The sequence below is a fragment of the Sinocyclocheilus grahami genome, unplaced genomic scaffold, assembly GCF_001515645.1.
Source record: "Sinocyclocheilus grahami isolate Dianchi unplaced genomic scaffold, SAMN03320097.WGS_v1.1 scaffold149.1, whole genome shotgun sequence".
Lineage (NCBI taxonomy): Eukaryota > Metazoa > Chordata > Actinopteri > Cypriniformes > Cyprinidae > Sinocyclocheilus > Sinocyclocheilus grahami.
This window is the reverse complement of record NW_015505328.1, coordinates 1,415,036-1,431,716: the sequence shown is the minus strand read 5'-3', so window position 1 is coordinate 1,431,716 and position 16,681 is coordinate 1,415,036. Positions and strand designations below refer to the sequence as shown.

The 16,681-nt window shown below is 37.6% G+C and overlaps 1 protein-coding gene across 5 annotated transcripts in view; it reads left to right on the top strand.

Moving 5' to 3' along the window:
* Window positions 1–431: 431 nt before the first annotated feature.
* Window positions 432–16,681, top strand: part of LOC107591970 (sterile alpha motif domain-containing protein 12-like) — a 94,611-nt gene continuing 78,361 nt past the window's right edge. For 3 of the 5 annotated variants that reach the window (XM_016281265.1, XM_016281266.1, XM_016281269.1), the window contains exon 1: window positions 864–1,198. In XM_016281265.1, the coding sequence (XP_016136751.1) occupies window positions 1,135–1,198 (64 nt within the window). In that variant the 5' untranslated portion in view covers window positions 864–1,134. Of the gene's footprint in view, window positions 586–863; window positions 1,199–16,681 lie in introns of those variants that run through there. The other 2 variants (XM_016281270.1, XM_016281268.1) reach the window with 2 other exon arrangements.

Here is a 16,681-nt window from a genome sequence, read left to right as displayed (position 1 = left end):
TCCAGTGAGTTAGAGGTATGCAACAGGTTCACAGTTTCACAAGCACAAATTCCACAAAAATGAGCCATATTTGTGAGCAACACCCCAAATTTCTTGCAGCTTAGAATGTGTTTGTAACCAACATACAAAAAATAGTTGACAAACAGTTTACTTTCAAATGCATAACACCCACATTTCTCGCAGCGTGTAGCCTATAGACTATATTGAATGTTGGATGAATGTTAGCCTAAATATTTATTCATATTTGAAATAAATAAATACATATAGGCCTATTTAATATTTAAACAAGTTAACTAACAAACAAACAAACAAACAAACATGTCTATGCTGACTAATATAATTAGTTGAAACCGGTTTAACAACGTGGTTACAGATCCAGTAACTTAAGGTGGAACTACAATACCCATGGCTCTTCGAGTACACATTTCATGCTTTTTCAGCACACTCGGCTTTAACAGAGGTTGCTTGCAAGTGTTAATAAGCAAGACGCTTTGGTGGAGTGGGGCAGGCTACTCTGACAACCTACAGCTTTACCTTCCTTCCCATAATGCGCGAACTCATGGAGTAGCAGCATGGCTGTTCAAGGTAAGACTTTAACAAACGTCTCGAGATGTATTTCTGCGGAAACGTTTGTTTATTGAAAAGAACGCTTCAACAGCAAACAAACAAACAAACAAACGAAGCTTCCCCTCAGCCGGATTGGGATTATGATTGGCTGCCGATCAACCGCAGATCTTTGTCCTGCTTCTGCACTGGAAACCTAAGGCATGGAGATGGGCTCGCGGGGCCCGTGGGCTTGAAATCAGTCTATGCATATACTGTAAAGATTCACGATCTGCATCATTCAGCATCTGCACGTACACCCACTGATTCACATCTCGCCGCGGAACACCATTGAGAGGAACAGAACACAATACAGCATGTTCCTACTCCGAATGAACCATTTTAATGTTTAGAAACCGTATTTTGTGTGACTCTTTCACGTAGGTCATTGAGTTGCGAATGCGCTCTTCATTGAGGAGTAGCGGACTGGCGCGAGCGCGTTATTATTAATCAGCTTTCATAAGGCGCGCGAGCTGGACACTTCTGTCAGACAGGTGTTTCGACCGTGTTTCGACCACCTGCTCTGGTACCATGATGTTAGGGCAGTCTCCTCACCTTATCGGGGGAATCCTCTGGATTCAAAACCCAATGCGAGGTAGGTTATCTCTGAGGACATCTGTGTCGCTGTAATGATCTGTCATTTCTGGAAACTTGCGTTGAACGACAACTTCTCGATTGTAACTGTATCGCATTGGCAGATCAAGCAAACCAGTTTTGTAAGGTCATGAATAATGTCAAGAATTAGCATCACTTCACTTCAGTCATATGTATAATCTAGTGCTTTTTCTGCCATTGAATGCTTATTAAAGTTGATTTGTGGAATGATGGGCTATGTTGGGGAAACTGGGACTAACTGTCACTCGTTTAACGTCGGTATATATTTCTAAGGGTCAAATTATTTTTTAAAGTGATTTAAAGTCCTCACAACAAAAACCTATTTGACATACACTACATGTTTACCTTTGTGACAACATGCCCCAATAGCCCTGCATGTACAGTATGCTGTATGAACAGTTGTCCCAATGGAACCTACACAGCCTATTATGGCAATCATAGCAATTAAAAATTAAAAAACAATTATTAAATAAAACGTTTACTTGCACATTTATAGAAATATGATAATATTTTAATTTGGAAAACAAATGGGGGTTTGGAAATCTTAATAGGATCAAACAATAACCCACCTATAATTATATAATAATCCTGACTCTTTGAAAAAATGTATGTTTGTTTCTTAGATTTTTGTTTGGTCTGGTTCCAAATATGATATCAATTCCATTAACATTCCTTACATTCTTTAAATGCTTATGCTTTTATAAATAACATTTTACCTATAGTAAATCGATGGATGGCCTCCAATTAGTTTAAAATAATGACATGCAGTTTAAAAAATGTTTTTAAAGTTTCATTGTTTACATGGTTTTGTGTAAAACAATATGAAAAAAGTAGTGTTTTTTTAAGTATACGCTTGACTTACTTGGGCAAACCATTATAGAGTTTGTTTGAAGTTTTATGTTGTACATTTGTATGTTTAATGAAAACATGGTAAAAGAAATACATATTAACAAGCTTTTTTGACTTCCTTTTGATGGCTCTGTCCTTAATTGGCGGGTCATACTGTACCCAATACTGTAATTTGCATCCTGGATAGGGCCAAAAGCTAGAATTACATATCCAAACCTTTTGTAGGCAGCATTTTGAAGATGTCTAGTCTCAGCAGGCAGTCAAGAGAATAAAGTAACTGAGAATATACGTTTTACATTAAAGGCGTGTGCACAAAAAATGTACACATCTTTAGAGATAATAGATCTTTAGGGAGTGTACATTGTTCAGTGTAACTCCTTGCTTGTACTGCTGGCCTGCTGTTTTATTCCACTGAAAAATGGGCACTCCCTACAGATCTGTTGCAAAACTCTTAAGTGATTATATATTTTAAACACTTTGTACTGTAGTGTGGTTGTTCAAAGAGTCTTGCCATATCATCTCAAGGGATCTCATACCTTATCTTGCTCTGGGTGTTTTTGTATGAATGCTTTGGCTCTTAAAAACACTTTTTATTCTGCTTCATGATTGGTCATCAGGGATGTGACATATAAGCTGAAACCAAGCCTGAATGAACAAAACACAGCATTATTACTCAGCTGGAGGGCTGCTTAGTTCATGCTCTGCTGAATGTTTCATCCTTAGTGGATACTTTTCTGCTTTTAGAGGGATGTTCAGACATTATAAAACAGCAGAACACTAGATTTCTGCATGTGAGAAATGCATGGCACTAACATTAAGTGGCAGAAATATGTATGTTATGTTGAAATGTTTGGCATGTATAAAATGAGGAATGCAGGTATGCTTCCTGTGTGTGAAATTGAGTTGAGAAATATATGTTGGAATGGCCTGGTGACAGAGTGCTTTCATAGTCACAGGAGACATTCAAAGACATTTGCATTCTCAAGCCCCTGAACTGACTCGAGATCAAAAAAGCGAGAGACTCTCACCCACTCCAGGCAGACTCAGAGAGTGATGTGGTGCAACACATTGCTAATATGTATGCAACGCTGAAGAAACTGTCGAAAGATAGTACGTTCAAGAACACAGCTTCTGAAGAGAGCAAGCTCTCGCCTTTGATCAAAAGAGCTGACAAGGTGTTACAAGAACCGGTTTCTGCTATATAGGACAGTTGAGTTGGCAATGATTCTTTTAGAATAAAAATATTCTTTGTTACATTTACGGTTGCTCAGATCACAGTTTTGGTTTTTGGGTGCTTTTGGCAGTCCTTCAGCAGTGTTATTCCTTATTTAAAGTGCCCCTATTATGCCATTTTTAAGGTTGCTAATATTGTTTTATGAGTCTCCTAAAACAGGTTTACATGCATGCAAGGTCAAAAAACACGTTCGTTTTCTAAAAAAAAAAAGATCTAATTTCTAAATGATTCGTAAACGACTCGTGCAAAGCAGTTCAAAGAATCAGTCTCTCTAAACCCCTCCTTTCCATAAGCCCTCACTGCTGTGATTGGTCAGATGGCTCGGTCCTTTGTGATCGGTCCAGAGCCGTAGGGAGATTGGCTCTGGATTGGTTCAACGCGTACAGCGCATGTCAGAAACAAAACGCCCTTTGCCATGATGGAATGACAGCCCTGGAGACTTGTCAATACATAGAAAAGATGGTATCGATTGTACCTTACCAATTCGAGCCGGAGTCTGATGATGAAAAGTGGCTGATCGACAAGAGTCTGATTCGCAAGAAATTTTACTGCTTGTGGGCGCCTGGGCGGGCAAGTTGGCAACGTAGAATGTGGGCAGACATTATGCAAATGTGTTACTTCATGACGTAGAGCCATAACAGAATAAGATTCGAATTCCTGACGACTCGATTAGGCGATTGCGAGCCAACTCGTTTTTTTGATAGACAATAACTTTATTTATCGTGCACTGTCGGCTTCACAACTTTGCAGATAGTTTATGTTCACATACCACTACATGACACACTGCATGAAAGGTAATATTCGAAAAGGCATAATAGGGGCACTTTAAGACAATTTAGTCTAATTTAGACAATTCGGTCACACTCTATTTTAAGGTTCAATTCTCACTATTAACTAACACTTAACTATGAGAATTTTGCCTCAAAAAAAATATAATTGGCTGTTTATTAATAGTTAGTAAGGTAGGCTAGTTAAGTTTAGAGATAGGGTAGGATTAAAGGTTCTAAAATATGGTCATGCAGAATAAGGCATTAATATGTGCTTTATAAGTACTAATAAACAACCAATATGCTAGTAATGTGCATTCTAATAAGCAACTAGTTGGTCCCTAAACTAAAGTGTTACCTAATTTTCTTTTAGCATGCAAAGGGACCTGTTTTGAAATCCTGACCTATATACACACTACTGCTTCAAGTTTTGGTCAATAAGATTTTTTTTCTTTAGAAATGAATAAGGATGCATTAAATTAATCAAAAGAAACAGTAAATACTTTTGCAACCAAAATATACTTCAAATAAATGCTGTTCTTTGGAACGTTCTACTTGTCAAACAAACCTGAAAAATATGTATCTTGGTTTCCACAAAAATATTAAGCAGCACAACAGTTTTCATCATAAATGTTTCTTTAGTACCATATCAGCATATTAGAATGACCCGGTCCAGATAATACACTGAATACTAGTGAAATTTGGAGATGAGGGAATCATAACTGAATCAATATGCTGCAGGTCACAAGGGAGAAAGGCAAGTGGGTACCGATTTTCCCAGGCATCTCAAATGCCATGCCATTGATATAGGTTGTTTGCAATCATGTGATTCTGATGACGCGCGAAATGCAGCTGGAGGGCAGGAAGTGATTTTTCTCCATAGAAATCACTAACAAAACTCAAAATGCCTGTGTTTTGCGTTGTTTATGGATGCTCAAATCGACCAAACCGAGAAACCACAAGGAACTTTTATCGTGTACGAAAATGTGTTGTTCATAAGGGGGGAAAAGTCAAGAAATTGGTTGAAAAACACAGGAAAAAGTGGCTTGTAAACCTGCGTCTGCGGTCGGGAGGAGCGGAGCCGGATAATGCTTGTGTGTGCAATGCTTGTGTGTGCAATTAATATAAGATATAATAATATATTAAATATATAAATAGATACAGGGTGACACAGTCAGAATTCACTGAATGCTAAACGCCACACATAGACATGATGTAAATAATATATTATTGGCAGTTCTGAGAGCTTCATATCACGGAATCGTGAGATTGCGATAAATTGAAGTGAGTGACAGCTTTTTAGTGATTAGCGTTATATGAAAACGCAATTTGCTCGCTTTCCAGGCTATAATCGATTCAAAATTTTAATAAAAGTTGTTTTATGTGCTGCTAACAGAACCAACAGTCACATACCCTGTACATGCAGCAAAGCTTCAGGCGTGACACATTCCACATCCCTCATATAAATATACGGGATTCACTTTCAAAATAGTTGCTTAGCCTATATCCACCGCCTCAATGGCAGGCAACTATTTCAATTTAGTTTAAAAATCGCTCCTCTTCATAACATATGGATCACGTCCAACATATGTTGTGATTATACCTTTCTCTTGTAATAGCGTGGTGGTCGAAGAGAGATCCCCTCATGATTGTAAAGTGCGTTGGGTGTACAGCAATACAGTGAAAGCGCTATATAAAAAAAATGCCTCATGCCAAAAAAAAAGTACAGTACGGACTTTCCACCATCTCATCCGTTCTGCTTTTTTTGTCACTCCTTAAACTTTGCTTCATGTAAGTTACAGGTTATGTGGCTGTTGGTCCTGTTAGCAGCATCTAAAACAAAACTTTTATTCAAATTCTGAATTGATTATAGCCTAGAAAGCGAGCAAATAGCGCTTGCATATAATCACTATAAAGCTGTCACTCACTTCAATTTATCGCAATCTCACGATTGTAAGGGAAACAGGTCAATTTAGCTCAAAGGGAATCATTTAAATGTTCCTTTATAATCAGTGAAGCTTTCTGAACTGCGAATAATATCTTATTTACATCGTGTCTACGTGTGGCATTTAGCACTGATTGAATTCTGAATGCATGAGAGACCGCAGACGCAGGTTTACAAGCCACATTTTCTTGTGTTTTTCAACCAATTTCTTGACTTTTCCCCACTCATGAACAACACATTTTCTTACACAATAAAAGCTCCTTGTGGTTTCTCGGTTTGGCCAATTTGAGCATCCATAAACGACGCAAAACACATCCATTTTGAGTTTCTGCTAGTGATTCCTACGGAGAAAAATCACTTCCAGCCCTCCAGCTGCATTTCTCACGTCATCAGTGACGTCATGTGCAAACAACCTATTGTAGAAGTTAATTTTAGTTCTTTAGAATGTAAGAAGAAGCTACATTTACAGAATGTAGAAAGATTGCAGTCATGTATCTTGGCTGGAGGCTAGGAAAAGATACAACCCAAAGGAGGCTTTCATGTATTTGATAAAGTTACAGAATGCTTGCAAGTGGGAGAAACTTTTCTCAAGGTATGAAAAGTATACAAGTTTAATATGTATTTAATGGTATCACAAAACTTCAACATGCTTGGTGAATGAGATATAGGATTTACAGAATGATGCCTTGAAAGCTGTTTACTCAACTCGTATTGAAGCTGGTTGACTTGCAGATATTGGAAATACACCAGAGTGTTTGTGTAGCAACTTGTTCTGAAGGTTTCAGACTTTGTAGGCTTAGAAAGTGTGGAAACGGATTAATATTGTTACATGCACCAGTTTGAGAGGTTTAACTCCATGCCATTGATACATAGGTGCACTTTTCTTTTTCCAGCTCTTAAAACTTTGTTTTAATCGTGTTTTTTGAGGAAAACTAATTTGTTATTATTTACTGATAATTATCTCCTCAGCTGCAGCTCTCAAATATCATTAAATTGTATATATTCGAATCAACCAAGTTTGATGTTAACAGTGTGAAACGATCACACTGAATTTGAATATGTGCATATTCATCGGCCAGTCATTGATGATTTGATTTCCACAGAATAATCAGTTAAAATCAAGATCACACCACAATGCAAGGAACACTATGCATGCATTTAGTTCAAGTTATCTGTGCAACTGTTGACACCTGAGCAATGTAAATTATTTGTTTCTCATAGTTGAAGTGCTTAGATGGGGTAAAAATGGCTTGTCTTGGCACATTATGTACATTTCTTCTATGAATACTATGTGAACAAGTAAGGAGTATCGATCTGATAGATCTTCAAAGAGACCTCACATATAGAGACTGAAACTTTTTCATTCTGAGTCTCAGGGCCGTGGCAGTATGCTGCAAATGCTGTCTCACCCACTGGAGGGATCAATATGGATTGCTCTGCACGTCTATTTATTCTCTCCTCCTAGCTATTTTTACTTTAGAGAGTTGATGCTGAAGGGAAGGGATAAAGATCGTCAGTCTAATTTAAGCCCTGATTAATATTAATCTGAATTGAGGCTAGAGGAGCTGGCTGCTATTGTCATGTTCACAGGAATGAAGCATATTAAGTTTGCACAAGTGTGCATGTTCGAAGTATTTTCAGTATTTTTAGTACAGTACCTGATTAATTTATTGTAATTGAAGCACTTTGATGTCATCATCTCTCTTTTAGTGAATTTTAGTATAGGATTGATCGGATATTGAAATATGTTATCAAACTTGTGCCAGGAATGGATGTCAATGCAAGTCATCAAGAGGTTTTTTTTCTTTGTGGTGTGATTAACAATATCTCAGTGTCACGTTTTTATGGTATGGTTATACATCTGTTGCCAGATGATACAGGGCAATTTTTGTTTAATTTAGATGAGTTCAATGTCAGTATCGTCAGATCATAAACTTTGTTTATAAGCATTATTTTGGACACGCATTTAGTTTTCTGCAAGGATAAGCTTCTTATTTGCATGCAAAGCAATGCCATTCCAACTGTTGCTGTCAGTAATAAGTCATCTGCTGTCAAGATTGCAGGTAGATTCATTGGATGCCATGAATGAATCACTTGATTCACACTGAGCTGAAATATGCTTTTCAGAGCATTGGTTTGTAAGGCTATAACATAAGTTAACAAGCTAAATATCACAAAAATGTTCCCAAAAACATTTTCCCATAATTGTGCACTTATATGTACAATACAGCTATGAAGGAGTCACTGAATGTTTGCTTCAATATAATTCAGGTAAAGAAATAAAATTTTAGAGGAAGTGACATGTCTTATATGAGAAGTACAGTGCTGACTGTATGTTGCTGAGCTTGACTTGTATTGTATGCTAATGTCAGCATTAGCAGGAAATAGCAGATGTCATGTATCCCTTTCCTTGGTTACATTTGCTGAGGCTATGTATCAAATTTGGGTAGCCAGATTTGAAATGCTTTCAAAATCTTGCTTCTGATTAAATATTTATATCTGTCTCAGACTCTCAGTACTTTGTGTCCATACTAACTTGCAATACTTGCTATTTATTATCTCTCTCAAGACCTTGACTGTTTCAAATGTGCAGTGAGTGTTTTGCCTCTGTTTTGTCTGCTAAGCAAGTTATTGGTAGGTCAGTGCTGAATATATTTTTAGAGTAAAGTTGTCTATTTAAAGTGGGTCACTAGCTTTTTTATAAACTCACTTGAATTAGTAATTTATTTGGAACAATGTACAGTACATCTTAGTATGCAAGTTTTTATTGCTCTGCATCAGTTGAAGGACTTGTAAAAGATCAAAACCCTGGAGACATTAATGCTTGGTACATAACATTCAGTCTTAACTTTTGATAAGATGTCAGATTGAATCACTTTAGAAATGATGAAGGGCAAACCTTCCTCTTGTTTTTCTGGTCCGACTTGAACCCGACTGACCATCGGTACCCTGAGATCCAGATTGGATTTGGAGATGTAATGAATTCAGTAGACCAACGCTTTGTCTTCCAGGGCAAGGTCCAATATCCATATCCAATTCCAGAATTAAGGTGACCTACTTTATAGAGCAGGGACAGTCCCTTTATCTTGGTTGATGGCTTAAAATTGAGAAAGGGGCCAAGATTGGAAGCTTTTTCTTGGCTCACATATGGGACATTTAGCTCTCTCTTTTCCTCTTTGTCTGTGCATCTTCAAAGAGCCCAATTAGAGCTTTAGCAAGCGTGTAACAAGGAGTCCACTGAGAAGTGGCCCTGCTGATTTGAAAGCTGTTCTTCAAGAGTTTTCTGAGCTAGCGTTATTGAACTTTCTTCTCAGATTTCAACTGCACAGGCCTGCATATTTAGATCTGTCTAGCAGATACAATTTTGCTAGTCAAGTCAGTCATATTATTTTTATTTGAACTCTCAGAGACCCAAGCTTGATGGCAATGATGTGTTTTATTTTTTCCCCCATTAACCATGCTTTAGAAATCCACTGGCTTCATGATGTGCACACTTTTTTTTCAGTAAGTTTTAGGAGCTCATTTTATTCCATCTCCTATCCTGAAAAGTCTGTCTTGCAGAATTGACTAAAAATTAGCTCCTAAAACTTACTGCCAGATTCTTGAACATAAATTCTTCAAACAGTGGTACAAGAGGATGTGGTGCTGCTCCTTCAAGAGTCACTCAAAACGTATCTGCCCATAAAGCCTATAAAAAATCAGTCTTAATGTATTTCAAAATACTTCAGCATGTTATTCTTATTAAGTGAGCGTTCTTTTTTAGGATTTTTTTACCCAAGCAGAGTCTCTGAGAACATGACACCTTGTAATTCTGGAGACTCCAGGAAGGTTGCAGTTCTGGAAAATGGGGGCGCTGGAGACTAAATGTTTCCTGATGGTTTTATACCTAATTCCTCACATTAATTCTTAAAGGGGTCCTATTATGCTCTTTTGCAAAGTCTTGATTTTGTTTTGGGGGTGTACTAGAACAGGCTCTCATACTATGTTGTTCGAAAAACACATAATTTTTCACACATTTTACATTATTACAACACCTCTCTCCTCAGTCTGGCATGAACGGCTCGAATAGTTCCTGTATCAAATGAAGGCCCACCTTCTGAAATACGAAATGTGCTGTGATTGGTTAGCTGGGCCAGTGTGTGTTGTGATTGGCAGCACTCGGCACCTGGTCGGGAAATGTCATGCCCCTTACCATAGCCGCCTGCGAACTTCAGTGTAAATATTGCGTCAAAATCAAATAAATTTGAGCGCGATTTAAACCCGGATGATTGTAACCACTCTAAGTTCGTCTGCCTTGGGAAAATTAGCGTGTCTCCGACACAGTGATAACACTCTCTAGTGCCTTCTCTAGTGCAGCTCAACCAGGTCTCGTCCCATTCGTCGATATTTGTGATATCACAAATCCCGGAAAATATGCATTGTAGTCCAAACGAGTCGTTCGTTGTAGTTTTTGAAAAGTGATTTCTGTTAAATAAAAGATCTCCTTTTGAAGTGGACTTTGAGCTTTGTAACTTTGCAGATCTTTTTTATGCTCAAACAGCAACATTACAGACTAACTAAAGTTGAAAAAGTGAAAAAGCATAATAGGACCCCTTTAATTCTTTTGTAGTTAACATGTGTCTTTTCTTCTCCACCTGTTTTTTTTCTGACCCCACTATCCCAGTGAGGTTCAGTCTGAGTTAAACCTCTTTTTTTGGCTCATTTTATCTGTAAAAGAAAACATGCCTAATAATTCTGCACACCTGAATATAAGGAGTTTTTCACTTCCAGCCTTCATGGTCAATTATACAGTATATCATTTATAAATGATTAAATACAAAATTAATAGTAGTTATTAAGATTGTTGTGGTTTGGAATTGGTAAAATGTGCTTGGGAAAAAAATATGATCAGAATATCAGTGTGCTTAATAATTATGCACGCTGTGTATAAAGAACAAAAGCATTCAAGCTCAAGCAGAGCAAATGGAAAAATATAACAGACCGTACCAATTACAGTACAAAACGTACATACACTCGAGTCGGCCTGTGTTCATGGTGTTTATATTGTTTCACATGTTAATGTTGAGAAAAACAATAATATCCACATGCTTGGGTGAAAGTTTGTTCCTCAGTCTGATAACAATCAGAACGCGCCGACAAAGAAAACAGTGTGCTAACAGTTTTCTCTCTTCTTGGCTCACTTGGAGTACAGCTGCGCTTACCTGCAGTCATGAATGCAGTTATGGACATCTGTCTTTCCTCAGTTGACTGCTGTTTGGATTTTTAATGTGATTTCTCATTGTGATGGTGATATTATGATAACTCAGTTTCACTGATTCATTTGATCACATGAAATTCCATTTTGTAAGATCATTTAGTACGATATTTTTGATTAAAGGAATTCCAAACTTCACAAGGCAGACAGCGATATTCTGTGATCAAATATAAACAACTTGTTAACATGCTTCACAGCGCCACCCAGTGCATTTAGTTACAACTGACTTTTAGTTTGCTTAGGATTTATCATGGTTTCCCTGTAATAATTACAGATTGAATATTCGACTATTTGTGCACACCCATATTTGGAAGAAGAAAAAATTATTCAGAACAGTAATGAAGTCATATTTTCCTGCCTAACCCCTTGCCATGATACATTTCTGTTGTTATGAATATGTATTATTCAGTTGCCTTATACTTGTGTTGCAGTTTTTCACAGTGGGTTAGTTGGGGTCAGTTTTTTTCCTTTTCTCTTTTTTATTAAATTTTTTTTATTCCGCAAGGATGCACTATATTGACAGTAAAGACATTTATAATGTTATAAAATATTTCTATTTCAAATAAATGCTGTTCTTTTAAACTTTGTATTTATTAAATTATCCTGAAAAAAAATTTATTCCAATTTCCACAATAATATTAAGTGTGCAGCACTAGTTGTCGACCGATATATCGGCCCATATTTGGCTTTTTCAAATATCGGCATCGGCCGATAATATTTTCTGTTTGGCCGATGCGTTCGAGGCGGACTTTTATTCTGACTCACATTCTCCCTCTTGTTCGCTGTCATCGTTTAGTTCTGTCTAATACGGATAGAACTCTGTTTAATAATCCGATAGAACTGTTAAACAAAAGGAATTAAAATGTATACAAAAAGTATTATAACGATTGCTTTTATATTATTAGTAATAGAAAGGCAAACACTATAATACTTTCTCGTTTGCCGTCAGCATTCAGCAAATTCTCATTTACATAATTTAAACAAATCTTTGAATGGCTAATGAAAATTTAATTTCACAAAACTTGCAAACTTAGTAGAATACAGTTGTAAGATCTTGTGAAGTGTGCATGTGACCTGCATGATCGCGTGTTCTTTTATGCTTTAAACATAAATTCATGATTTCAAATTATGCGGCACTTGCCCACTGTCATAATCATGTCATTTTCACTGTGTGCTGTATGTATGATGTGTGTTATGAGTGTTACCGTGGCTTTATTTGAAAAAATATGATTCCCAATGCACACAAACTTCCCAGAATACTGAGTGCTCTGTTGGTTACAGTTTACTTCCAAATTTATTTATTTGTGGAAAATACTTTGTCATCTAAAGTATAAGTATGTTTATTTTACAAAATTATTTTTTAATCCATTTTCAAATGATTTCAAATTTCTTAAATATTAATTAAATAAATACAATTATATCGGCCACCCAGCTTTCCAAGATATTGGTATCGGCTGTCAAAAAATCAATATCGGTCGACCACTATGCAGCACAACTGTTTTCAACATTGATAACAATAAGAAATGTTAGAATTATTTCTGATCAGTAATGGCTGCTGAAAATCGTCTCGGGTTACTGATGTAACCATGGTTCCCTGAGTAGGGAACGAGACACTGCGTCCTCTAGGGGTCGCTATGGGGAACGCCTCGTCGTGACTCGTATCTGAAGCATACATTGAAAAAACACCAACTCGTTGGCCGGCGACAGCCATGACGTCACTACCGGTGCGACTACAGTATAAATCGGTGCCGGGAGCTACACATCATTCACTTCTTCGTCTGAAGCTTGCGTCCGCAGCATGGCAAGAAACCTAGAGGACGCAGTGTCTCGTTCCCTACTCAGGGAACCATGGTTACATAAGTAACCCGAGACGTTCCCTTTCATGGGAACTTCGAACTGCGTCCTCTAGGGGTCGCTAGGGGGAACGGTATACCCACGCCACCATGCTGAGGGGAGTGCAAGCCAGAACCATGGCGAGCACTAAGAACCAACTCTACCATATTGCTATGGTCATCACAGGAATAAATTACATTTTAAATATATTAAAATACAATACAGTTATTTTAAATTATAATATTTCACAGTTCTTTCTTTCTTTATTGATCAAATAAATGCATGCTTTTACTAGAAACTAGAATTTAAATCACGTCAGTCTAGTCCTAAAGTCAAGGAGACCAGCATGGTCTGGTCATAGTTGTTGGTTTCTCCTTGTGGATATTGTATATACTGTAATAGGTTAGTGATCCCACCCTCCATCAGTGTGTGTGTCAGAGCAGTTTACATACACAGCCCTCACAGTACAGTAGACTCTAAGCTTTATTTCTTCACCCCATCCAACTAGTGATGTACGTTTGTGTTCTGAATCAGCTGATTCTCAACTAACTCCACTTCTGTTTCTGGGTCACACACTGAGTGCACAAACAAACCACTCCACTTTTAAATGACCTGCCATCTAGCCTTACTTCAGATTGTATAGCCATCACAAGCACAGCCTAACCCATCATGAAGCACACTAGAGCGCTGCAGATGATATACTCACTATACTGCTGAGGCTAAGGGTAATGTGAGTCGTGATTTTCAGACACTATTGAGCTGAATCGATCCTCTGTTCATTCATCCTTTCCGGCCTTTCGCATTATAGGAAATGCTTCACTGTGTAAACCAGCACTGCTTTCCTTATCATTTAAAGGGACATAACATTTTATGTCACTTTATCACAAATCACATTATCACTCTTTTGTTTTCTTTTGAATAATCTTAATTCAGCAGCTCTTGATATTGTGTCAAAAACATGCAGTCCTTGCAAACGGTGTAATATTCATCTTCTGTATATTTTTGTGATGAACACTGTAATTTACCCTTTTTTCCATCAAACATTACTCTTTAATATTTAAATATTTCTGTAATAGTACAGTACAGTGCAAGAAACGCAATGATTTCTAGGGAAAGCAATGTAAGCAAATAGACTGCATTGCATTGGACTGCAATGCATTAATGGAAATGTACTGTAAATATGACATCAGGCATCATGTTTGAAATGCAAAAACTAGTTATGTTTGAAATTGTAACTGACATCCAAATTCATGTTATGCTTCGTAAGGTGCCATTTTTGATTGGAAGGCTACAACAAAGGGCATTTCTGTTTGTCAAACAAATCTATTGTATGACTTAAGAAAAGATACACTACCATTCAAAACTTTGGGTTCGGTAAGCTTTTTTTAAAAAGTCTCTTAATGCTCACAGAGGTGCAATTATTTGATCAAAATATATTAAAAATAGTAATATAGTATATTACTAATTGATGTTAATTTAAAATAGTTTCGGTTTTAATATTTGAAATAGGAATGTCCCAAGCTGATCTCCGGGATCGGGATTGGGACCAATCAAGCATTTTTTTTTAACTGATCAGTATTGGCTCTCCAAAGCCTGATTCTTATTTTACATCAGCTGTCATGATGGTGTTGTGCAGTTGGAGGCAGTATGCACCTTTAAGTGTGTTTACCAACCCCCATTAAAAGGAAAATAAGTTATTGAAAATGTACGTGCATAGTGTGCAACAACCATTGAAGTCTATTCAAGCATCCATGTTTAACATATTTAATGCACACTTAATCACTCATTTATCGTTTACTTTTATCTTCCGACAGACTGTGTTGAGATGTCGTTATATGCATCGCTTTGGGTTATGTCGTTCTTCAGATTTGACTGACAGACTGACATGATGGCATTCGCGAGCTTCATACTTTCTTACCATATCTCCACTTTTAACCTTTATGTTGCAATTATTCTGCTTTAGGGTTGGGCCGATAGACGATGACAGACATGACATGATAGACATCACGATGTTAAGCTGACATCGTGATTCCTTCCCCACCCACCCCCTCTCCCGCAATCCGCCGCATTCCAGTTCCGTGTTCGGAAAGGAAATAAAGTGTACTACGGAAACCTTAAAGGGAATAAATAGCCAACGAGATGGAAGGATAAAAAAAAAATTTCAATACTTTTTCTTGCAATTATATCGTTGGGTAAGTATAGGCGACTGTATATAAATTGCGGGCATCAGGTAGCCGCTATTGAAACTGCTTTTGATTGCGCGCCCTCATTTTACTTTCACTTTCACTATTGAGATTCGCGATCACAAGGACTCTATACTATCGAGCGGCAGTACTTACCACATATTTGACAAGATTAGATGTTTGTCATTGGTGCTCAGGATCTGCAAATCATTCGCCATCATCCTATCAGACATTTCTCCTTACTCTGTGTATGTGGTAAGTGAACTTTCATGTACTGTAATGCAACAGGCTACCGCTAGCAAGCGGCTAACCTTTTAGTGGCTCCGTCTTATGCGGTATTTGTTTCACGCTTCAGGCACACCCCTAATCCCGCCCCCGATGTCATCGTCCGTCACGATGTTTCACTGTCGACATCGTCCGATGCCAATTTGGTAGAAATCGCTCAACCCTATTCTGCTTATTGTGCATAAAAAATACAAGAAGTTTATATCAGTAGTCCCATATTCATAATGATGACCACTCTGTCTGTGAAAAGTGTCTACCATTGTAATATGTTTACCTCTTACATCTATGTATGTGTGCATACATATACACTAGGGCTGCAACAACTAATCGATAAAATCGATTATTATCGATTATGAAAATCATCGGCAACGATTCTCATTATCGATTAATCGGGTCTGCCCACAGTGCACGTCCAACGGAGTTTACATACTTGTCCAACTTCAGCCGGTCGCGTCAAATTAAAGCACTGAATTACTTATTTCTATGGACAAAATGCATCTAAAATAGTGGAGGAAACAGAATGAGATGCTGAAGGAGAGTTACGTGATCCCAGCTGCCCAAAACATGAGAATTCTTTATTTTAAGCTTTAAGCTAATGCATTAGCGTAATGGCTTGCCCTGTCAGGCACTTTAACAGATGCGTGTGCGTCCTCAGTGCAAAAACACTTTCAGTTATATTTTATGAGAGTAGGAACTGTAAGGGGATAACAGCGTGTAATTGTCTGAATATAAATATCAGACGCTTCAAAACCGCCTTTTAACAGGATAAAGAAATGACACTAAGCCCTATTCGGAATCCATGAGTTTTATCACTGAGGTGATAAGTAAATTTATTTTTACAGACGTCCATATGAGAAACAATTACCGTCCGAATTGGGCTCTGACGTGACTGTGATCAAAGTGAACGTGTTCCTGCAGGGCATCAGGTAGCCGCTATTGAAACTGCTTTTGATTGCGCGCCCTCATTTTACTTTCACTTTCACTATTGAGATTCGCGATCACAAGGACTCTATACTATCGAGCGGCAGTACTTACCACATATTTGACAAGATTAGATGTTTGTCATTGGTGCTCAGGATCTGCAAATCATTCGCCATCATCCTATCAGACATT